Genomic DNA, 25,285 nt, shown 5'->3' on the forward strand with positions numbered 1-25,285 from the left:
GGTTCTACCGGGCACAGACCTGTGGAAGATCCCATTTTTGACACGTTCCCACTTTCCTACCAATCTCTACCCGTCACAGAACGGGGACACTGCATCAAATATCGGCAGTACTGAGACTGCAACAAAAATCGTCTCATTTTGGTATCTAATTCTTGAAAGATTATACTGTATGAAACCAGAGCAAAGTGACAAGTGCTGGAGAGGAAGTGATGCACAGGGGACATTGGTACATATACTTTGGAAGTGTCCCAGGATGTCGCAATTCTGGGAATAGGTATTACACGACATGGACATGCACTTTGACACCCAACTGCCTAGTTCTCCCTAATCCACTCACTTGCCCGATACGCTCTAGACGAGGTAGACACATAGCGTTGGCACTGGGATCAGCGCACCAAAGAATATTAGCACTATGGGGAAATGGGGAAGATACCGACTAGACTAAATTGGTTACACAGGCTTTTATATATTTTCGGAATGGAGCGACTCTCCTAGTCTTTGATGCAACAGGATGATGCATATCAGGAAATATGGAAGCAGTTTCTCCATTTACTATCACAAGAATTTACTTTACTTACCTGTCCTAAATACTTGCAGCTGCACAAACCGAACTCTTGAGTGGGAGCAGCCATTAAAATGCAGAGTTGTCCCAGATTTTCTCTCTTTACTGTAGTGGATATTGTCTTGTTTACATCCCCGAAATGGTGGGGGGGCAATATATTTAATTCAAGCATGAACCGAGAGGTCCGATTAAATTGCATATAGAATTGAATCACTGTGTATGTCAGATATTTGGTTTCAATGAAACAGATTTAAACATAAAAGATGCAAGATGTTAGCCAGGATATCACCAAGAAGCTCCCAAGGACCTGTGGGTTCAAAATAGGGGTTCCCCTTTAGTTAGCTTGTAGGTTAGGTTTTGGGCGACAGGCACACTGCTAGTTGGAGATGGGCGACAGCCATATGCAGGGGTGCAGGGAGGGGGGGATGGGGGGTTTCGAATTCGGGATTGTATTGAATGCAGTATCGCTTGCAATTTGTTTTCTTTTTCCTTTTGCATCTGGCGACAAAGCTGAAAATTGGTTGATTTCTCACCATTACAATGTCAGCTGTTAGACAGGGATCCGGGATGAATGTGATTAGTTGGAATGTGAACGGTCTGGGAGACAAAATTAAGAGGGGAATAGTGAACCAGTTGATTAGGCGGTATTCCCCAGAAGTGGAGCTACTACAGGAGACCCATGTAGTTGGCAATCGTTGCATGGCTCTACACAAGGGGGGTTACAAGTTGGTGGCACACGCTGGATTCACCACAGGGTCTAGGGGAGTTGGCATCCTGGTTAAAAAATCCTTTCCCCTAACCTTACAGGCCACGTGGGCTTATCACAGAGGCCGATATATTGGTGTAATTGGAGGGAAGAACGGTCACTTTCATGACAGTCTATGTCCCACCCGGCCTTCAATCAGATACGTTTCTAGACCTGGGTACTATATTGCAGACTTTGCCACTGGGTCTAATGGTGATAGGGGGTGACTTCAACGCGGTAATGGATGGAGAGGTGGATAGGCATCCGGCCCGAACTGTCAGGTCGGCGCAGAGATGGCTCCCAGACTTCTTAGAAACAACAGGGCTAATTGGGGAAACAACCATTACAACGCGGGTTTTACCACGCGTTGCTTTTACATCGCATGCATTATAACGTATGCGATGTAATGTGTAATGGCGGGGGCGGCTATCCACGTCGTTGTGAGGAAACTTAGGCTGTTTCCTCACAACGACGTGAAGCAAGCAGGAAGGAGGAAGCAGGATCTGACGGTGATGCTGGAGAGGAGAGAGGTAAGGGGGTTTGTGCATGGGGTGGGGGTTACTTTTGTAGGGTTTAGGGTAGATCACTCGGGGCATGGCATCACACGGGCCGGCCTATTAAGCAGGAAGGGTGCACAACCATGAAGTAAGGATGTTAGCGGCCCAGGAAAGAGAAGAGGCAATAACGTAGGGAGAAAAGGCGGAGCCAGGCGGTGGGAGTCTGCATAATGGGATGGAGAGCCAGGAGGAGGAGAGAGCGAGTCGAGAGGACTGGCCGAGACACAGAGAACGGAGCAGCTGCAGGGAGCAGGAGAACTCGCCAAGGCCCCAGGGAAAGGCAAAGTGAACGAGACAGCTGTCACTCCAGGACACAGTCACGGACACAGGCTAGTACCGATAAGAGGTACTCATCATGTGGTTTCTTGGGTATGGACGTGGGCTTCTCTAGTGTAGTTTTGAGGGCGGGCTCGGGTTCACGGAGTACAGAGCTGGCCAGCACTATACCGCTCCGATTCTCCGAGCACAGGACAACCAAAGGGTTAGGGGAGGACTTGGTGTATTGGCCCTACATTCTGCATGGAAAGGAAAGGTCCATTTATTTCCATTATCAGGTTTTTATCTGAAAGCTAGAGCAAGGGAGTTACTGATCTATGCACAGAAACCACCTTGTCTCCCACATAACCTGCAAGGTGTGGTGGTGGTTTAGTGTAAAACCCACAAGAGGCATGATTATTAATACGCTCTCCTGTAGGTGTTTTCCCTGAGGGCAAGTACCAGGAAAGCTGAAAAGAAGACACCACCCACCCAGGGGAGCCAACAAGAGAGAACACAACATAGGATACAGTGTTCCCATCCTTCACAGTAACCCAGTCATGGCCTCCACTGTTTTTTTTTTTTTTAACAATAAACCTCCTTGTACGACATCCCTCTGGTCTGGGTTATCATTGTAACCCTTTTACATCATCTCTAGAGTCTGTTTGGAAGAGTCCCACGCTGCAAGAAGCAGGGAGCGATTTTCAGAGCGTGGCTGGCCATGCCCCCTTTGTGCAGGACTTTGCAGGCTCGCATCCTGGTGCTTTGAGGGTTAGGGGGGTGGAGTATGCCGTCCACTTGAACAGGTCAGGGCTAAGGAGCACTAATCAGCCCTCAGGTCTGCTTGAATGGGTCAATAGATAGTCAAAAAGCATTACATGATCAAAGGGATTGTACTTACTCAGAAAATCCCTTCCATTTCAGTAGAAATTCCACTTGACCCCTCATGATGCGTCGGTCTAGCACCTTTTCCACCACATATTCTTCCTCGTCAGACGAGGAAGATGCGACGTCCTCGGATGGATTCTTGCTTTTTTTTGCCATCGTTGAAGGCGTTCCAGACTCCACGATGACGGCTCTGCAAATAGAAAAGGCAAATAGGTTTTACTTTGATTCAGACAATCATTTTAAAGCAAGATTTAGCATCTGTTCTATCTGAAGAATCTGCCATGAAGTACATCATTTCCATTACAACAGACTTCAGTGGGGAGATAACAGCAAGTTGCTTACTTGCAGTCCCAAGCATGTGATGGAGAGCATACATCAACTTAAATTCTCATTTAAGGTAAGTGCCATCAGATTACCTGGAGTGGGGTGCAGTGGGTCACTGGGAGGTGCCTTTAATTTCCTTGAGAACCTGGGCATAACCACTGTTGCTCTAGTGGCTCCTTAAAGTTCTTTTGAGCCACTTGAATTATCTCCTTGGGCATTTGTAGAAACTGGATTCTGTGTTCAGTCCTTGAAAGGGTTTTCACAAGAAAATAAGAGTCCTCTTTAATGGTATGTATTACCACGCTGAAGGGACTAGCCGACCTCTGAATAACTGCATGATACGCAGTAGTATCATTAGGGGGCTTGATGGTATAGGGCTAATTGCCTAAATCGTCATGTGGATTGCCACCATACACAGTCATCCCACAGTCTCCCGCCCCATAATGGCTGATAGTGTCAGAATAAGCATAAATTGGCCCCTCCGGAGATTCTAGAGGAGGTGGAGAATATGAGTGTGGAGAAGAAGGTAGTGGAGGCAGTGTTGTGAATCTATCTAGGACCCTAATCAAGATATCCCTGATTCATGCCCTTATGTGGTTATAATAAAACATATCCTTATAAAGGCATAAGAATCATGTCCATATTTAGTCATAGCCAATGCAGTCCAAATACGGCAAGGGTACTTCCATAGACTCCTAGAAAGTACAACACGTTCTTTAAACAAACCAAGCCTCCAGCAGCCCGGGAATTCCCACTGCTTTGGTTTTGATTTGCACAAGAACTCCTGGAGTCCAGAAAGAATTGTTAGTTCTTAGTGACGTCTTATGTCCAACCTTACGTCAAACCCGGCACCTTCCAGGTATAAATATACCAACGTTGCCTTAAGCAAACACACTGTGGTTTGGAGCAGAGCGGCTATCTACTTGCCCGAAGCCCCGCTGATGCGAGAGCCGAAGGTAGCCGACCCTCCCATTTGACGCACTGAGAGAGACGCTGTCTTTTCTCCTGCCGAGAAATTCCAACTCCGGTGTTTCCAGTCACCCTTGCGGGTTGCTGGGAGATCGAGTTCTGAGAGAGAGATACAAGACCTCCTTCATTCTAGAGCCAAGGTACGGAGCTGATTAAAACCTTAATAGAATTCTTGATTCGGATTCTTGGCAAAAACCAACTTAACTTAAACTGCAACTTACTTACTCCTGCCCACGTATTAGGTTAGGTCAGGTATCTTAGAAGCACCAGTTGAGTACGTTAGTCAATGTTTTTATGTATGTATATATTTTATCCGTTATAAAGTATCATATGGCTAAGAAACCATATCAATGCTTTTACAGTATTATTTCATAATACTCCTTTTACTGTACGCACTTTACTTCATGATAAGTATTGCAATTGTGGCAACTCATTGCTCTTGCATGAGAAAGTAGACTGCTCAATAAATAACTTTTATTGAAAACGCCAGTCTCTCTATTTCTCTGCACTCTGGTGAAATTAAGCATGCACGATTGACTGCGTTAAATAGCTGTCTATTGTTTTCACACGACTCTAGAGATATACTCTTTATTCTGAGGGAGCAAAGTTGTAATGTTTATGCGGTTGTCAAACTAATCCCTTCTTGTTTAATCAGGAAAGTTAACTCCTTCCTGTTCATTCGAGAAAGTTTCTAGTGACATCTGAGCTAGGTGGCAAACCTAATTAAGTCTAACAGTCAGTAGAGACCTAGATGACCTCAGTCCTACATCTAAACTGCTGCTTATGTTATTCCAATGCGCAGAGCCTATTGGGAATATAGGAACTACACTACATGGCGTCCAACGTTTGGTAAGGCGATAATCTAACGCAAGACATTAGATTAACTCAGTCGTGCTTTTCACACAGACCCCTTTTCCCGTAAAAAACTCCAAAAGACGCCTGGAGTGGGTAAAAGGTTAATATCCGTCGGAACTTAGTAGGAAGAGATTCCTATGTATTAGTTTTTGGTTTAGTCAACGTTGAAGGATACAGTGTTCAAAAATATTGTGCACCTAATCTTTGTTTCCTTGAAACTTTATCTGCAACAAAAAAACTGTCAGTAAAATGCCGGAAGGTGACGAAGAAAGAGATGTTTTAGCGTCTCAACTGTTGTTAGATGACAACTCTCCAACAAAATGACCTGAATGCTATAATCATTCCGGTCAATGTAAGAAGAACTATAACTCAAACTTATAGAAAATGGACTATCATCAAGAGGTGGTACAGTCATATTTGTGGTAGAGGCCCATGAATATCGGAAGACAGAGGTATTCTATTCATGGATACATTTTCCAGCAGCAAACGCTGTAACACAAGACTTCCACTATTACAAAATAGAGGAACCTCTGGATGAATACGCTCCTTTCAAGGACGTTGAAATCCCACTAACTTACCAAGAGCACCTGCTCTGGTTTAATGGCGCCCTAAAACATCAAAATCACATCACCAGGCTCGGTCCACTAGGTAGACCAGGAGCCACGTGGCCGGTTCTAGCCAGCTACACACCACATCCAGACATTGAAAAAATGTCAGACCGGGAACTTTTAGCTCAGCTACAACAACTAATTAAAATACATAGACAATTGGTCCAATATGTAATGCGGACTTCAACAGTCCAACCAGCAATAAAAATTCCACAGTACACCCCTCACCAGGGGAACACAAATAAAATCACACCACAGCATATACAATCAGCGATTGGCAAAATACCCGCAAAACGGGAACAAATTCCATTCTGGTTAGCACAAAAAATCACTCAAATAGAGGCAGTATTTCCTGATACTACACCTCATGAAAAACACAGAATTCTGACTATGTCTTCCAATGGGGATCGCACCAAATGTGGAGGACTGTAACACTTGGGGCACAGTCTTTGCTTCGATATACACAAAAACACATGGTGTTCCGTCTATGGCGATAATACAAGATGTGCTAAGACAGATTCAAAATGAATATGGTCCAGAACCTGCTTTAACTCTAGGTATGAAATTACTTAAAGACTTCAAGCAAGTCTCGGCTATACTACTAGCCAACATAAAAGGAGAAGCAGCATCTGTGGCGATCCGCAAGAAATTGAAACAGATATAGCAGAACAACCATTTGAACTTGCCAGAATCATAGAAAAATCCTATGAAGAACTAGGTAGAGATAGTTTGGGTGGGAAACCAGTAAAACCCCAACTAACTGAAAATCCTGAAAAAACATTTATTAAAAATATTCTCAACACTCCAAAAAAGAGTTGGGAGGGTAATAAACAATCAACTCCCAGAGAAAAACGGTTTCAGTCCAGAGGAAGGTCTCCTCAACGGAGAGATAGATCTCCAGACCGAGGAAGCAAGTCTCCCCAAAGGGAGCCCTCTGAGAAAAGATACAACCTTAGAGATAGGGATAGGGATAAATTGAGAAAACCTGATAGATAGCAAGATATTGCTACACTTCCCTCTCGATCTTTTCAGACTTCCTCACAGAAATCGGAAAGAAGAGGACGGTCAGAACACAAGGAAGAGCACGTCAAGTCCAAAGACAAGGAACCTGCTCAAAGTAAAAAAATTACAATTTCCAAAGAAGAAGGTAGCTAGTATTAAAATAAAACATGCAGAGGATACTGATGACACAACTGAAAAACGGAGAGTGGGCCCAGACAATGATAGACAGCGCAGCAGAAGTGACCATAGCTCGCAAGATCCTGATGAATCTTCTGGAGACAGTGGACACAAATGAATACATTCAAGTGGAAACTGCAGACACCAGAGTTAGCAAACCCCATACATTATACGAAATAACATTGCGTATAGAGGGGGATAAAACCAGGAAAATAAAGGGTCTCTTTTGGGATAACCTTTCAAAAGGCTATGACATCCTGTTAGCTTAGAAAGACTGGCCACCAGAGTTTGTCAGGGAGTGCCCTCATGGCGAAGAAATGATATGCCTGCCTTCTCAAATCAAATTCCAATTCATAAAAAATACACATTTGCTAGAAAATGGGCAGTAGCCCAATCCCCTGCTTTATATAAAAATCATGTAGGATGGGATGAGGATTCTCCTCCCCACAAAATTCAGTTAAAAAAATCAACCAACTGCACAAAGGCAGTACCCAGTTAAGCAAGAAGCTAAAAAGCAAGTCAGGGAGATCTTAGATCAACTTGAATATCAGGGGGCGATTGAAACATGCACCTCACTAATGAACAATCCTTTGTTTCCTGTCTCCAAGCCAGACGATTCATATCGTCTAGTTTTGGACTAAAGACACCTAAACTCCTGCTGCAAAACATTTGCAGTACAAAACTCACACAGTGCAGCACTAATGAATAACATCGTGCGCAAAAAATATAAAACGACATTAGATATCTCTAATGGATTCTTTTGTCAAAACATTGCACCTGAAAGCAGGTATTTGACCGCTTTCTCAACAATGGGGTCGCAAAAACAATTCTGTCGACTCCCACAGGGATTCAAGAATAGCCCAGGATTATTCTCAGCAAGGGTTACAGAGTTACTACAAATATATGATGAGGCATTATCTTATGTCGATGACATTTATCTCACAGATGATGACCTGGAGACTCACTTAAAAAGAGTGAACACCATAATACTTGGGTTCGCAGCTGAAGGGTACAAATTCAACTTTAAAAAGTCACGAATTGCTCATCTAACTGTCCTGTTTTTAGGATATGAATTATCAAGTGAAGGCAAAAGCCTAGCAGACAACTTCTTAGAGAAGTGTGCTGTACTCCAAGCACCAAAAACGCTGAAGAACTTCCAATCAATACTAGGTTTCCTGAATTTCGGAAGAACCTACATTCTAAATTATGCAGAGAGGGTTAAACCTCTCTATGAATTAATAAAACCTGATTTCAAACCAATAAATTGGACTCAGAAACACACAGAAATTCTAAGATCATTACAAACAGACATGTTAACTAAAACAAAACTGCAAACACGCGAAAACGTACGCAACCTTGTAATCCGAGTCATCCCAGGAAGATGCGGATTCACGTACCTGACCTCTAATGAGGGAGAAACTGTACCAATAGCTTACAAATCACAATTGTACACACAAGCTGAAATGAAATTAAGTTCGACTGAAAAAATTCTAACTGCGGTTCAAACTGCTGTAGCAAAAGAAAGAGCCCTAGCCCAATGCAAGAGAATATCGGTTTTAACAGCAGTATCAGCCCTTGAGGCAGTAACAAGACCACGCATTCTGAATGCTGTGGCATTAGATCCAAAATGGATACAATGGGAAAATTCTCTTGCTGCAGAAGACGTGAAACACGCTTTTGACCCGAAAATGAAAAAACTAGAAGATCTAGAATACGAACATGAATATCCTCTGTCAATCGAAATTCTGCCTCTCGAACAGTACACCTGTGTAATCTACATGGACAGATTTGCACAACACTACGATGTGGATAAAAAAATCCTACAATGCAGCGTGCGCAAATGTTAAAGGTCGCTGGCGCTTTGGTAAATTCAGACCGATAATCACCAAAACAGAATCACTCAGAAACTGTACAGCTCAGCGAGCTGAAATAAGATCTTTAAAGATGGTGCTTGAAAATGCCGATCACGAATTCCCCACACTAATAGTGTGCGATTCGCATTACTGCGTCAGTTCTTACAATAATGACATGCAGACATGGATCAAAAACGGTTACAAAGATGACACAGGTGCCACAATAAAGCATAATAAGCTCTGGGAACAAGTAGTTCTTTTGCAGAAAGAACTACGAAAGACTCACGTGATACATACACTGAGTCATCGACGTGATGGCGTTCACGTTGCAGGGAATTCATTGGCTGATAGAGCCACAGCGGCAGCGGTTCAATTGGCTTCCGTAGTAAAAAAAAAGCGTACTAAAAAACAAATAGACGGTGAAACGCTACTAGCAGTAAACGCCTCAATGAAAGGCAACTATGCGGCGTTACCTCTAAATTATCCACTCGGAAATAAATACATAATTGATGCAAACTCCGTTCCTTTTGCTCAAATCCCTGGAGTGGGGGATAGAGTAATTCCAAATACGAACCGGAGGGCTTACTGGATTCAAGAAGCGCACATGGGACAGGGTCTGAGGCACCAAGAGATCTTGAAATCTGTAATAGAATTACAATCACAATACTGGTGGCCGGGGATGTGCGTGCAAATGTACAACTTTGCAATGGATTGTCAGAACTGCAATAGAGATTGCAGTGGTGAACCAGATGAGACACCAGCCCGGATACCTTTATTAGAAAGCATCAGACTATCTATACGCAAAAATCCAGAAGGAAAAAGGCGGTCCCATAATTATTAAGACTAGATTCACTTAAGATGTAGACACCAGCGCTCGGCTGACGCCAGAACGGTTATAAAAGATTTGCGAGTCTTTATCGGCACATACGCAATTGGCATGCTACATTCTGACCAGGGTCCTGCGTTTAGCTCTCGGGCTTACAAGGAGGCCATGGCCAGCATGGGCATTGCATTGCGGTACTCTTCTCCCTTCCATCCTGAGGGAAATGCGGTAGTGGAAAGAAAATACCGTGACATAAAGCAATCTATAACGGCGAGGGTATTAGGTTCGGGTGATGGGTGGGTCAAACCTCTAACAAGTGTCCAACGTAGTCTTAACAATCTGCCAAGAAATTCTCTAAAAGGTATCACTCCTTACGAACTATTGTTCGGCACTAGCATGCAAATCCGGGACTTAGATTGTCACACTTCAGTGGTGAAAGAAAAAGCCTTTGATATCAAAGACCGTTTGGCTGTTTTACAGGACTTAAATGAAACAAGAAGAAGTCTAAGTAACAAAGTTAAAGCCAACGACCACTGAAGAGAAACCACCTGTCCCAGCAAGACATGTCTGGATTCCAAAGATTGGGGATCTGGTCAGAGAGAAGATCGCGGTGAAGAAGGAATTTGGGCCTTCTTACAGAAAAGCAGTACCTGTCTTAGCTGTCAGCGGAACAAGATCAGTAGTACTACCGCCCCTTGCTGGTAAAAAGGAGAACAGAGTTGTATCCATCGACCTGGTAAAACCACAATCATGTGGCCAATAATAAGTAGTAGGCCAGTGGACTCCCAAGATATAGCAGAAGACCAAATCTTGCTACAATCCAAGAGGTTCAAACTGAGAGACTAATCACTTTTGATAAACCTGCAGTGACTAAAAAAAGGACTATGCAACAAAGCCATGGAACTTGTGCCTCTTGAAACCCAAATTGCAACAGTTCGTCAAGAAACACCAGTCTACAATGATGTAGCCTCAGACTATGTTAATGAAACAAAGAAAGATCCAAAGACTAATGAAAATCCGGAAGCAATTCCAACAATTGACAGAACTGCATCTGGCTACTTCACCAATTTCGATGACGTTTCTGATGATCCAAGTGAACATGAAGAAACGCCAGCAACAAAAACTTTCAAAGAAAAAATGACTGAACTTTTTCACCAACTAAAAGAAACATATCTGATTTCACCATGGATTGAATGTTGGATTGTGTTAGGTGTACTTTTCCTCCTGCTTTGGCTCATCATGGTTTTATGTTTGGGTAGATTTATTGATGGGAAATATAGTACAATGGACACAGCAAGTCAGAACATCAACTTGGTCCTAAAGCCTTACAGATCCTCTCACATCGAGAAAAGAGAACTGTCATCAGTGAACATCACAGCCAATCCAATACCCGGTGGGGTAGCATGGGACAAAACGGATTATGAAATCTATGGCCCGATTGAGCTCTTGAAATATCCACACCAGTTTAAGGTTTCCTTAGGTGACTTTGTGACACCAAGTACTTTCTCTGATGATTGGGACTTTGAAAATATTAATATGATGTCAGATTTAGTAATGTCAGTTAAATTCACAGAACATGATTATTTACAGGGTTCATCAAATTATGAAGAGTTGTATTGTTATAATCATTTTGGTCATCACTATTTGCATAAATCTGCTCAACCTAGAAATGTTTTTAATTATAACCAATGGGAACATTGTCCAACTCCGCCAAAAGGCAGCTCAAAAACATTTTATGAGAAATTCCAATACTTCTCAGGGTTTAACAACAGTGATCCAGAAACGTTTTATTTTAAAATGTTAAATAAGACAGGAATGAAAACAATGTTGACAAAAACTAAATTGATTTATTCAGAAAATTTTTATGACAAAATGTCTACATTTGGTTTTGAATTTTGGAAAAACACTGAGACAAAAACCATCTGCGGTACAAAAGACAAGGTCTAGAAGCATTATTTAGAGCCTGCATGATCCCAGAACAGATAATATTCCTGAATGAAAACAATTCAGCAAACAACCTGTCTTGGTTTAGCCAAAATAAAAGACTTAAATAAACCGTCTATTCCGAAGCCCATACCTGATAGTAATAGCACTATAGATGTGGAGATAGACGTATCCCATATTTTACACCAAAACAGAACAAATCCTGATTGGAAAAAATGGTTGATCTGGCCCAAAGACACAAATAACTGTCAAGATAGATTCCTGAACAAAACACAGGGGTTAAAACAGAACAGGCCAGACCCAAGATATTCCCAGAGACAACATACAGGGATAGTTACAACATACAGTGTGCCTTGAGTGGCTACAGAAATCCACACTGGCTGAAATTAAGCAACACTTGACTTTACTGAAAGACGGTGCTGACTTGCGAGAGTTTTTATACTGGGACCTCGCAAACGGCGTCAAAAACGCTTCATATACGCCGGTATATATGCTGCTTACAACGAAGCTTGGAAGCTAACGCAAATTGAAACTGCTGAAAAAGTACGAGAAATTGATCGTAAATATTTGGAAAAATCACTTTCTGTAGTGGACAATGGGTTAACGACTGTCCTCCAGAATATATTCACTGGACAGCATTGTATCATCTGCTATTGATATAATAGAGCAGGACTTACTAATGTTACAACATGGTCAGTCCCAATTGCGTTCTATTGTACAGCTTGGCTGGACGTTGCAAAATCTGCGTTCAGGCTACGTACCATGGCGTCTAATCAACATAACGTCATTATTTTCTATCTTTAACCTTACTGATAAACAAATCAGTTTGGCACAAAAAGGAGCAGACTATACGATTCTGAGCATTGAAAAACTTGAGAGATTACCATTAACAATGTCAGAAAGACCGGTCATTGAATGGATAATACACGGAACAATTACAATTCCGATAACAACTTTCCAGTTTAAGTATTGCCAAAAATATATACCAGCAGGCCTGTATGAAAGGTTGGGTAAAGGATACATCAAATCAACCTAGAATTTACCTTATACACACAAATGTTATAGTGAAGGAAAAAAAGAAAAAGAGGTATTCCTTAGTGGTAACAATTGTAAAAAAATCACTGAGCGGTACACTTCTGTGTCAAGGTATTAACTTGCATGGAGCCTGCGAGGGTTCATCACATAACCTCTCATGTCACCTGCATGGCACTCCTGCAACACAGATCGAGCCTTTTTTCAGACAGCTTTCCAATGACAGTTATGTTCTAATAAGTGACCACAGCTGTTGTGGCATGGTGTCAGGAAAAGCCTATCTCGTAACCGTTACTTCCAGGGTCATTTGCTGTATGCAAGTATTGTATCCAAACAGCAATCCAGACATGGAGGCGGCAATATGGCCTTCTTTGAATATCTCTTCTATTCGAATTGATACTTTAAGCAGAATGAAGTCCATTCTTTTACAGACAACTGTGCCTTTAACCTCGTTCAAAGAGACATATGATCTGCAAGTTGCAAGGACAGCAGCAGAGATACATACCCTATTATCAACAAATTGCCCCGTCCATTTCGTAGAAATGTTAGGTCAAATTTTAACATGTCTGATACCAGTGGCATCGCACATGTATTTAAGACAATTTATTTTCGGACTGTTAGCACCCTTTGAAACAGTTCTGGGCATTTTCCTGAATTTTGTGCATTCTTTATTTGGCGGCCTGCCTCTTCTTTTGGGACTTGTAGCAGGAATTTTATTTTTGATCCTTCTGCTCCGATATGGCAAGCCAAGCCACAGACAAAACTCCAGCTACGATGGAAGAAACGATCCTAGCAAAACGCTACCAAGACCGAATCACTAGAGTCCTCGGATTAGCCTGGCTAAGAGATCTGAATACAACTTGGTTTCTTTCATTCAGACCAATCTGGCAAGATTGCATCTTACCTGTGCTTCGATGTCTGCTAAGCAGAGAAGAATGTGTGTTGGACGTCTGTCTTACACTACCATCAGCAGTACCAATGGATATCGATACTTTGCTCGGTCCGGTAACGACTCATGCAACGTGTTGTCCCCAGCGGCTACCTATTCTGATGACGGCATTCGTTGAGACTTCACCATTACGATTAGGTGGCGGTGAAGTACGAGATGAAAGCAGCACCACACAGGTACAACCTTCTGTGAGCATTGCTGATCCCGACAGCGATGATGGCAATGATTCTCACATTTGCACTATTGCAGCTTTTTCAAACTTGGTTGAACTTTCACCTACTGTTGTAGACCAATGTTTCGCAAGCCTGTCTGATATGATGTTCTCTCCTAACAACGAGAATAACTTTTAAAAACAATGAGCACACAGCGTTCCCTGAACTCTGAATTCGGCCTTCAGTTTTTGATAAACACTATTGAAAACAAATGGAACTATTTTTTCCCCTGAAAGCGAAATTATTTTTTCCACTTCCAAAATATTTACCTTATTTCTGGCACATGGTACTCTGCTTAAAGTAGAACTATTCTTAGAGAACAGAGCTTCTATTTTTAGAGACAATATTTTACCTCAGCCTCTAGCACATGTACAGTATTGTATAAATATGTGATGAAATGGTCTCGACCTTATTTTCTGTATTAAGAGCCATTTCATAAATGTAATTTTCGCAATTAATTCAGTCAATATTTATATATGCATTTCCTGAATGATAACACTGCTTGAAAAACATACAGTATAAATAATCATTTTCGTGTATTTACCATATACCATTTCAAATGCAATTTATGTATTTCGGGGTGGGTTGCAAAACACACAGGCATCGTTATATGTTTAATATTGCTTAGTATTTAGTAATGATGGACATTAATACGTGGAGAGGGTGTTGTGAATCTATCTATCTAGGACCCTAATCAAGATATCCCTGATTCATGCCCTTATGTGGTTATAATAAAACATATATCCTTATAAAGGCATAAGAATCATGTCCATATTTAGTCATAGCCAATGCAGTCCAAATACAGCAAGGCTTCTCCCATAGACTCCAAGAAAGTACAACGCGTTCTTTAAACAAACCAAGCCTCCAGCAGCCCGGGAATTCCCCCTGCTTTTGTTTTGATTTGCACAAGAACTCCTGGAGTCCAGAAAGAACTGTTAGTTCTTAGTGACGTCTTATGTCCAACCTTACGTCAAACCCGGCACCTTCCAGGTATAAATATACCAACGTTGCCTTAAGCAAACACACGGTGGTTTGGAGCAGAGCGGCTATCTACTTGCCCGAAGCACAGCTCAAGTGAGCCGAAGGAAGCCGACCCTCCCATTTGACGCACAGAGAGACGCTGTCTTTTCTCCTGCCGAGAAATTCCAGCTCCGGTGTTTCCAGTCACCCTTGCGGGTTGCTGGGAGATCGAGTTCTGAGAGAGAGATACAAGACCTCCTTCATTCTAGAACCAAGGTACGGAGCGGATTAAAGCCTTAAGAGAATTCTTGATTCAGATTCTTGGCAAAAACCAACTTAACTTAAACTGCAACTTACTTACTCCTTCCCACGTATTAGGCTTAGGTCAGGTACACCGGGGTAGGCGTATCTTAGAAGCACCAGTTGAGTACGTTAGTCAATGTTTTTATGTATGTATATATTTTATCCGTTTTAAAGTATCATATGGCTAAGAAACCATATCAATGCTTTTACAGTATTATTTCATAATACTCCTTTTACTGTACACACTTTACTTCATGATAAGTAATGCAATTGTGGCAGCTCATTTCTCTTGCATGAGAAAGAAGACTGCTCAATAAATAACTTTTATTGAAAACGCCCGTCTCTCTATTTCTCTGCACTCTGGTGAAATTAAGCATGCACGATAGACTGAGTGAAATAGCTATCTATTGTTTTCACACGACTCTAGAAATACACTCTTCATTCTGAGGGAGCAAAGTTGTCATGTTTATGCGGATGTCAGAAACTAATCCCTTCTTGTCTAATCAGGAAAGTTAACTCCTTCCTGTTCATTCGAGAAAGTTTCTAGTGACCTCTGAGCTAGCTGGCAAACCTAATTAAGTCTAACATAGTCAGTAGAGACCTAGATGACCTCAGCCCTACGTCTAAACTGCTGTTTATGTTATTCCAATGCGCAGAGCCTATTGGGAATATAGGAACTACACTACAGCAGGTGCTTAGGTGAAGGCAGCAATGGCACAGGGATTGTGACCTTGCCCTGTTTTGCCACCAGGGTTCACAAACGTGATTTATTCCGTTGCTGTTTTTGTGTCCAGCGTATCAGGATAAAGGACCGGGGCATGGAGGACGCTCTGCTGCACAGAACAACCGGGACACCTTGCCGTTTTTTCACCACTGCCCAGCGCATCACCCGGGACGAGGACTTCAGTCCCCAGAGTGCACCAGGCTATCCCCAGCTGCTGCGAGTGAGGTGGGAGGCGTGGTCCATCGGGCTTGAAGCGCTGACTCTCCACCCACGGCACCGGACGCGTGAGGGACAGAGCCCGGACCAAGGGCGGGCCAGTCTGTGCCCGTCAGGGGCCGGAAGAGGCTGGGCTGGCACACCCTCCTGTTATTGTTTGCTTCATGTAGGTTTGTAGTATTGGGTTTAGTTAGTAGTGTAATATAGTACCAGCGTGCTGGTTTTCCTCATTTTATTATATTTTTCTCTTTTGTTGCTTCTAGAGTAAATCCCCACTGAAGCTAGGGCAATGAGTAAGAACAAGCGAAAAGGGGCGGTAGGTCGGGAGTGGTGGGTACCTTGGATGCGTTCCTTTCTCGGGCAGAATCCGTGCTAATGCTCGAGATTCAGCTGACCGAACGCCGACTCTCCCTAGATCCAATATGTCCCCCTATAAGTTCAACTTCTGTATTAGAGTCTAATGCTACTTCTAATTCGAGCTCCCAAACAAATCTAGCACCTATATTAAGTCCACAGCTAGGGTTTTCTACTGCACGAAGTGTGGATAGTATTTCATCCTCTCCGCCTTCTACTTCTGCTAACGTGCCTACTAGGCGGCAAAAGTCAACCCTGGCTCTAGGTGGCGATCCCCCGCAAAAAAAAAAAAAAAAAAAAAAAAGAAGAGGAAAGCACGTGGCGCACCCAAATGTAACCAACAGGTATCAAAACAGGCGAAACACAAGCCCGCTGTAAAGGGGGGAGGGGGGGGGGGGGGTTCAGATTAATCTATGCCCTTAAATAAAAACGTGGGTGCTGGAAACAGATTATATTTATAGAGAATCAACAGTCCTATTCATTGCAGGATCAGGAAGATTTTCTCAAAAGGGTTGAAGATAAGCTGTTAGCGCTAATTGGTCCCCTATTATCAAAACTGGTAGCAATAGATTTGAGATGAGCGAAGATTGAACACCATACTCTTAAAGCCCCACAAGCCTACTCTGGGAATAGGCAGGACGAATATACTGATGCTAGACAGGAGAACAGAATAGCACTTGGCCCACTCCCTCTTTCATTGGCTCGTCCTCCACCCCTTCTACAGAAGTCCCCCCGAAACCTATCATATTGTTAACACCCACGCAAAGTGGTCCATCGACATAAGGAAGGACCAAAAGGCCCACAGGCTAGAATGCAAAGTATGGGTGGGGGCAAATCTACCAATGTTTCCCTCCACCTTCCACCTGAGGCCACACCGTACACTATTGTATTGTAAAATGTTCAGAGACTTCAAGCCCCAGATCAGGAACACTGGTCTTCTTTTAACAACGCCCTTCATTTGTTGAGCAACAGGACTGGTCTTGGGAACCATCTATTCTCTGAGTTTAAGATGGTCCGAAGAGTTCCCTAGGTTGGACAATCCGACAAGGTATTGATGGGGACTGTGTGGTTTTAAGTTTTAGGTCTCCAGGTTTGGTCCAGTTAATTTTGGATAGGGCAGCGTCAGGTTGATTATGCAAAGATGTTATTAACGTACTCCAGCTGGACTACTTTGATCAATCTAGTGCTAATATTAGAGAGGGGGGAAGGAAACAAGGGAACCCTACTCACTTGGAGCCTGGGTGAAGGCTTTTTACAAGAAACAATGGCCCCTGTGGGCAAATGAGACTTCATTCTGATAAAGATAACGCACAATGGCAATGAGGGTGATTGATATAGATGTCAAAAAAGGAAGCTGTATATACAAAATGCGAATGTATTAGTTATTTATGTAAAATATATATCAACAGTTTACACAGAATTTCAGTAGCATTATAAACACATATGCAATCAAAAAGGTGATGGAGTGTCCCAAGTGAATTTTACAAAAAAAGAACCTAAACTGCTAAAGTGAGACATAATAATATGTAGATAACATAAGGTTTCAAATGTACATGTGAGTTGAAAAAAGGCGACCTAATTATAAGTATAAACAATTTAGGTACAGCCGTTGAAATGTATAAACAACTGTTGCAGAAGGTCTGTCTCTATCTCGGTCTGTCCTTTTTTGACATCTATATCAATCACCCTCATTGCTATTGTGCGTTATCTTTATCAGAATTAAGTCTCAATATTAGAGGGGGAGCACAGAGGGTATTTGCAAACAAACTTGTCCCTTACAACTATGCGGTCCCGACCTCTAACAGATGAGGTTTTTGGATCTTTGGAGGATATTGATTGACTCGTACCCAATTCCTGCCCCATTAGCCCTAAGACGCACGATATTAAGGAGCCAGGAGTGGACGATTCAATACTTGTCACCCAGGTGCATGGGTTATATACCCTTCTAACGCCAATAGCTCAGCTGGGAGATACTAACGGGGAAGATACAGCGGGGGAAGTTGTTAGAGTTAGTGAGTCCCCCCATGAGCGTTGCGAGTCCACTGGAGGGTGTAATAGATTCTGGCGATAATTTGTTACCATCTTGCTTAAATTTAAGTCATAGAAATGACTTAACCAAACCTTCTATTAATCTCCTGGAATATTGCAGGGATAAAGAACAAAATACCGTCTACGGAATAGTCATTTGTTGAAGCCCACGACATCATTGTCTTTCAGGAAACCTGGTCAGTGGACCATGTGTTCCGACAAGGTTATTTAGATTTTTCCAAACCTGCTATGGCTGGTTTGAGGAGGGAGACCGATGGGGGGCTTAATAACCTGGGTGAGACAGACCAATGGGTAGAAAGTCCAGCAATTGGATATCGACAGTAGAGACATTTTAATAATTAAACTCCAGATCCCGGATGCCCCAGACTTGCTAATCTTTAATGTTTATGCGAGAGGGATGCCTGGTGGTAAAGCCTCTGGCATTGTTGCTCTTTTGGACTCCTTTCTTGATCAGTACAAAGGTGTGTGTAACCTAATAATAGCAGGCGAGATTTTAACTGTTCATTTGAACAGTTGGAGATAAATGATGTAAATCTTAGTTTACAGGAGAATCTTCAATGGAACATTCCACAACCGACACTAACCCCAATTAAAAAATGGGCTGACGCTGCACTTCAGCTAAAAGTATTCTGTCTGGAACGGGGGATTAGGGCTGGAAATGGGAGGGTAGTCTCGGATAGGCAGAGCTCTCCAACCTATAGCAATTGGTTGAGAAGTAGTCGCATAGACTACATCTTTCTCAACAAGGAATTTTCCATCATAGATATGGTTGTTTTGGAACGGGTGGAAAGCGACCATAACCCCTTAGTACTGTCTGTACAGCTGAAAGGACGCCATGCCACCGAGGAACTGGCAACTGAAAGCGCATATATATTTATAGAAGTGCAGCTTAGTAATGATACCAGGAGAGTTAAATGGTCCAATTGCATTAATGAGAAACAATTGAAGCTTATGAGGCAGTTGGTTGATAGTGCAACAGCAGATCTCCCAAGATGTGTTACACAGGAGGAAATTGACACCAAAGTTATTCTTATACATAATTAACTTTTAACAAGCTCAAGGGCTTTTTTATAACTAATGTAAAAAAATCTACGAAAAATAATGGCCCATGCATGGTATGGGAAATCATGTAGGGAAGCTTATAAAGTAATAGCCAGTGCCATAAGATCTAAGAATAGGGAAAGCATTAAAAGCGTGAGGGTGGAGTACAAGCTAGAACATAAAGCGAAAAGGGACTGGGATGAGCAACATTGGGACGAGTTATTCAAAGCCAGTATAGAAAGAAATAGGGCTACATTCTGGCATTTGGTGAAATGGGGTAAGGGGAAACCAAGCCAAACACCTATTAATTATGTAGCCCCGAACTGTGGGTAACCCACTTCAACACCCAGTTTGCTATAGCAGATCATGATATTGAACACGATCAAGAACAATCCCTGATTCCCTTAGCTAATCCCCCCTTTGCACTTTACCAGGCAGGAAGTAGATCTAGCATTAAACTCAGTCCCGAGAGGTAGAGGGCCTGGGTTGGACTGTGTACCTGCTGATCTGTTCCTGCAAAACAAATCTAAGTGGGTAATTTATATCCAGTCCCTAGCGAACGCTATTGCTAGCGGCTCCCCAATACCAGACTCATGGCAGGGAGTCGAAAACCTTCCAATTTTCAAAAAGGGGGATTGTTCAAACCCTGGCAATTATAAATGTAAATGTAGTATACTTGTAAAGCGCACAGCTGCCCCAGCAACGGGGCGTCCCGGCGCTGTATAACTCTGGGGAACCCGTCCTGGCTTTCCCTGTGGGATGGTCCCTTGCTGGGAGTCCCCAAGGTGGAGCCAGGCATCCCCGGAATTGGTGGGGCCGTTGTGGAGATTAGGCAAGCTAATGCCCAGAGTTGCCGAGTGGAACCCCTGATTAGAGTAAGCACCGAAGCGAGAATTATCGAGTCCGCTGACCAAGGTCCACGACCCCGCCGCGTCGGGAATTGAACCCTGGTCCCAGGCTGACTTCTGCTCTCAGGCCTGCCGCCTCTAACCAGTGAGCCACACTACTCCATATAGGCCCATAAGCTTAATTGATTGCTTACAGAAAGTGACTGCCAGGCTGGCGTTGAGTCGAATCCAGGATTGGATTGATGAATATGATATTTTCTCTCCATTGCAGGCTGGGTTCCGCTCACACACTGGCACTATTGACCAGGTTTTTAGGTTTGTCTTAATTTATTGGCGTGGGGTGATTTTAAGAGGCGGTACATTATATGCTGCTTTCGTAGATCTTAAGTCGGAATTCGACCTAGTTCCATGTGCCAAGATGTGGAGAATATTTGCTGAACAGGGCATGCCATTGTATCTACTGGCTTTTTTAGTTAAACTCCAGAACTGTAATTTTGCTCAGGTTCGGTGGGGTCAGCAGGGGAGTGTGACAGATAGGTTTCCTATTGCCAGAGGGGTTCACCAGGGGTGCATTCTGGCACCAACGCTTCTCTCTGTATTTTAATAGGGTGATTCTGTATTTCATGAATCATCCAACTGACGCCCCTACTCTCGCTGGCATGAAGATCCCCTTGCTTATGTTTGCAGAAGACACTGTTCATCTCTAAAACCCAGAAAGGTCTCCAGATGGCGATTGTTAGATTTGAGGAGTTCTGTCGGGACCATGCCTCTTAGTCAATGTGGACAAGACCAAGTGCATGGTGCTACATAAACACAAGATCGTAAAGGGGAAGTAGCCATGAATGAAGCTTCACTAGAGCAGACTAAAGTTTTTACATACCTGGGTATTACCTTAGGTAGCAAACAACTGTAAACCACACATAGATCAGTTGGTTCTTAAACATGCACAACTGCCTGGTGCCCAATTAAAGGAACAGCACCTTTCTCATACTTAGTCGATTGCCCCAGCGTTAATAATTTACAACTAAAAAATTAGTGCTTCGTCCTGTATGGGGCCGGATTATGGCGGTTCAGTAATCTAGCATCTCTGACTATTTCCCAAGACAAATTTTTGAGGGGTATAACTGGTCTTCCACAATCTACACTATTGCTGCCCCTTTATTTAGATTTGGGCTGTCATTTTTTCGAGGACGTGGCATGCTATAGACAAGTGGCTTATTGGAGAAGGCCCTGGGATACCCCTGAGCTTTCCCGGTATGCACAAGTTCTCCTCGAAGTTAGGGATGCTGACTGCGCGTGTAAAATTCCTTGGCTGAGGCAGGCAAAAGCTATTTTTAGTGAGATGGAGCTGAGAAGATTGTGGGAAAATCCTGTAGACAATGTTTTTCCTTCTAGAAAGGATTTTAAGGAGACATATTGGAGCATGGTTAACATGAAATGCTTTTCGACATTATCCAGGCCGTCTCTAACGAGGGAGTTTTTGGAGAATAACATATTACCGAGTACGAAGGATACGGGGATTTTATTACGGTTTTTAACGATAGGAAACGTTACCACCAATTTAGGGTGGGCTCACTCCCAGTCAATTCATTTATTGGTAAGTGGTGTACTACAATCTGCACCAAATGCCCATTCTGCCCGACCCAGACTGCATCTATAGTGCACATTTTATTTATTTGCCCAGCCTATCAAATCCCGAGGCACAAGTGGCTTAAACCCATTTGTAGGTCTATGGGCATTAATACTGGCAGTGAAACACTTAGGATTTTAAAAACAGATACAGCAGAACCTATAGTAATTGCGGTTGCCAAATTTATAAACTGGATGTGGGTCATTCGTGCCAATAAGATGAGATTGCGCTAACTTGTTTTTTTTTAATGTAGATACCTGGTCCTTTTACATTGTCACTTACCTACATGCGGCACCTACTGTAAATAGGTATGGGGCTTTGACTTGATAGTATTTTATTCAGTTTTAGAGTTATTTATTGTATACTATTTGTATTTTTGGATGGAATCACTTGATGGTGTCACTTTTCTATTGTGTCAGTCTTATATTATTCCTGGAAATTAAATGTTTAAATATTTTAAATGTAAATGTCTTATGATTCTTGTTAAATTAAAATAAAGACTTATCGAATCGATTTATTCCTTGAAAATAGGTCTTTGCTTATTCAGCACTGGCTGTAACTAGTTGGATCTTTTCTGCCTTACATTCATCCATGAGCTTTTTGTGGATGGGTGCCTGGAAACATCTTATCTCTGCATCAAAGGCCCAATTATGAGCTTCCAGGGTTCTTTAGGTGCCGACTTGGATCTAGAAGATGGCTCCCTAAGGGTCTTTATAAGCATGATAGTTTTTGGCTACTTTTCCTCTGTGGTCTGGTCAGCGGCATTCTCATGTTGTCTCCTATAGCTTGAAGGTGGCTATGAACCAGACACAGTGGGTTTTTGCCTTGAGCACTAAGGAGTTGCTCTGTGTGGGGGCTTCACGCTTTGTGCCGCTGTGGTACTCACGGCCACCCTGAAAGTAAACGGTTTTCAAACTCACTGGTATTGAAGGTCAATCTCGGGGCAATGTGCCTCAGTGTCGAGGGGTTCTCCTTTGCTGAAAACCATGAGCATCTGGGCGGCTCACAGTTGATACATCCTAAGATGCGCCTCCTGTAACATAGCATCTTTGTGCACCTAAATGGGGGCAGGACTTACACGAGGCCTCCTTTGATTAGACGAGGAGCCAAGACTACAGGCACCTTGATGGTCATTCTAAGGATACGAATAGTTTACTTGTCGGTGTAGTTTTGCAGCTTGAAGACTTTCTGGATTCACTATGTGGTGGATTAATCCGCCATCTCGTGGTTGGGTCCGGAATTGTCGTATTTCCCTTTTTTTTCCGGCCCAGGTAGGGTGGGCGCCGATGTACCACCATTTGGTGTCCTCTGTGATGTTGGCGCGCTTCCGGCGGAAGCTCCCTCCTGTGATAGCCATCTTCGGATTCTTTTTTCTGTTTGAGTGTTGTTTGTCTATGCAACCCATTCATCTTGGCTTCTTCTGGCGGAGGAGGGTGGGATCGCAAGTGAATCCAGAAAGTCTTCAAGCTGCAAAACTAAACCGACAGGTAAGAAACTATTCTTTTTGCAGCATGAATCTTTCTGGATTCACTATGCTGTGCATAGACTTTGTAGCAGTTTGCTAGGTCAGTGGTGACTGGGTGGAAGAGGAACTCTGATTCCTGAATATGTGTTGTAAGACATTCTGTCCCACTTGAGCTTCCTTATTCATTTGAATATCCACACAGTACTGTTGCTGCTTGGCAGATGTCCTGCATAGGTGTGTTTGCTAGGAACGCAATGGTGGCTCCCTGCTTCCTTGTTGAGTGAGCCTGCATAGTTCCTTGCAATTCCTGTACCGCTTGCTTGTGGCAGTTTTGTATTGTTTGTGTAATCCACCTTGCAATAGTGTTCTTGGTTACTGGTCGGCCCAAAAAACTCGTGGCAAAGGAGACAAAAAGCTGTTTTGTCTTCCTGCATTCCTTTGTCCGTTCTATGTAATGCATTAATGCCCTTCTGGCGTCCAGTGCTCTTTCTGCGCTTGTAGGCTTTTGGAAGAAACTTGGAATTTGGATAGATTGATTGATGTGGAACCTAGAAACCCCCTTTGGTAAGAAGTGTGGGTCCGTTCTCATTACAATCCTGTCGCTGTGTATTTGTAAGTAGGGTTCTTGTAATGGGAGTGCCTGCAGCTCGCTTACCCTTTGAAGTGAAGTGATCGCCACTAGAAATGCTGTTTTCAGCGTGAGCATATGGAGTGTGGCCTTGTGCATGGGTTCGAACTGCGCATTTATTAGTTGCGCCAATACCAGGTTGAGGTTCCATGTTGGCGGTGGTACCTTTTTTTGGGGGGGCTATTCTTTTTGCCCCTTCCAGAAACCTTTTTACCACTAGTGAGGTGAAGAAACTTCTCCCCTTGTGTACGCTACTATTGCTACCAGGTGCACCCTGAGAGAGGTGTAACTTAGCTTGCTCTGCAGTAGATGAGTTAGGTACTTTAATACAGTAACAGCAGAGAACCAACGACTGACTCCAAATGCCGCACAATCCTCCAAATAGTCCCCAAAATCAAGTTATGGCAATTCAATAATTGCGTGGCGTGCACAAAGCAGCTCCTGCACCCGCCGTTGAGTGATGCAGCCCGTCAGACCGGGATCCAAAAATGCAACAACTGAGCTGGGCACTCCCAGAGAACTGTATAGTTTAGTAATGAGGCGTAGTCTGTTTCCTCGTAGACATCATCTTTATTAAAGTACATCCAAGTTCATTAGTTTAAGCAACAGCCAACGCGTTCATTAACTGAACTTTGTCAGGGCGAATAATAAAGTGCAATAAGCGTCACTAAGTTGTCGAGATCAGTCCGAATGTGCAGTATAGCAGTCAGCGTATCAATAGACAGCCAAGGCCACCATGATAAGGTCCAGCGTTAATGAGCGCCTGAAGTAGTGATCTCCACGTCACGGTATTCCAAGAGAAGTTGGAATACCGTGACGTAAACTAATTAACTTGGATGTACTTCAACCCATTCGATGCTGATGACGGCTCCCAGCCTTCATGAGTTACGGTGGACGTGTGCTGATGACGGACGGGAGCCGTCATGACCACGCCCGCGATCGGAATGTGCCGCACAGGCGCAGAATTCCGGCCGCAGCCAGGGGGTTAATAAAGATGATGTCTACGAGGAAACAGATTACGCCTCATTACTAAACTATACAGTTCCCTGGGAGTGCCCACCTCCATTGTTGTTGTACTTTAATACAGTGGATTCCCTTGTTCTCCTGTTTTGAAGTTTCTCCTTGGCGCACCATTGCGAGAATCTCTTCCATTTGGCTGAGTAGCATTTTCTTGTGGTAGGTCTTCGTGCCTCCCGCAATACTGCTCTAGTGCTCTCTGGCAGTTTGAGATGTGCGAACTCTAAGTCTTCAGGAGCATGCTGCCAGATTGAGGCTCTCCGGCTCTGGGTGCACCACCTTTCCGTTTTGTATG

The 25,285-nt window shown here is 43.2% G+C and overlaps 1 protein-coding gene across 4 annotated transcripts in view; it reads right to left on the reverse strand.

Annotated features, from left to right (window-relative positions):
• Positions 1 to 25,285, reverse strand: part of CBX5 (chromobox 5) — a 208,136-nt gene that overhangs the window by 131,309 nt on the left and 51,542 nt on the right. For all 4 annotated transcript variants that reach the window (XM_078688267.1, XM_078688277.1, XM_078688295.1 and 1 more), the window contains one exon: positions 3,021 to 3,197. In XM_078688267.1, the coding sequence (XP_078544393.1) occupies positions 3,021 to 3,163 (143 nt within the window). In that variant the 5' untranslated portion in view covers positions 3,164 to 3,197. The remainder of the gene's footprint in view (positions 1 to 3,020; positions 3,198 to 25,285) is intronic.

Source organism: Lissotriton helveticus, chromosome 1_1 (genome assembly GCF_964261635.1).
Source record: "Lissotriton helveticus chromosome 1_1, aLisHel1.1, whole genome shotgun sequence".
Classification (NCBI taxonomy): Eukaryota; Metazoa; Chordata; class Amphibia; order Caudata; family Salamandridae; genus Lissotriton; species Lissotriton helveticus.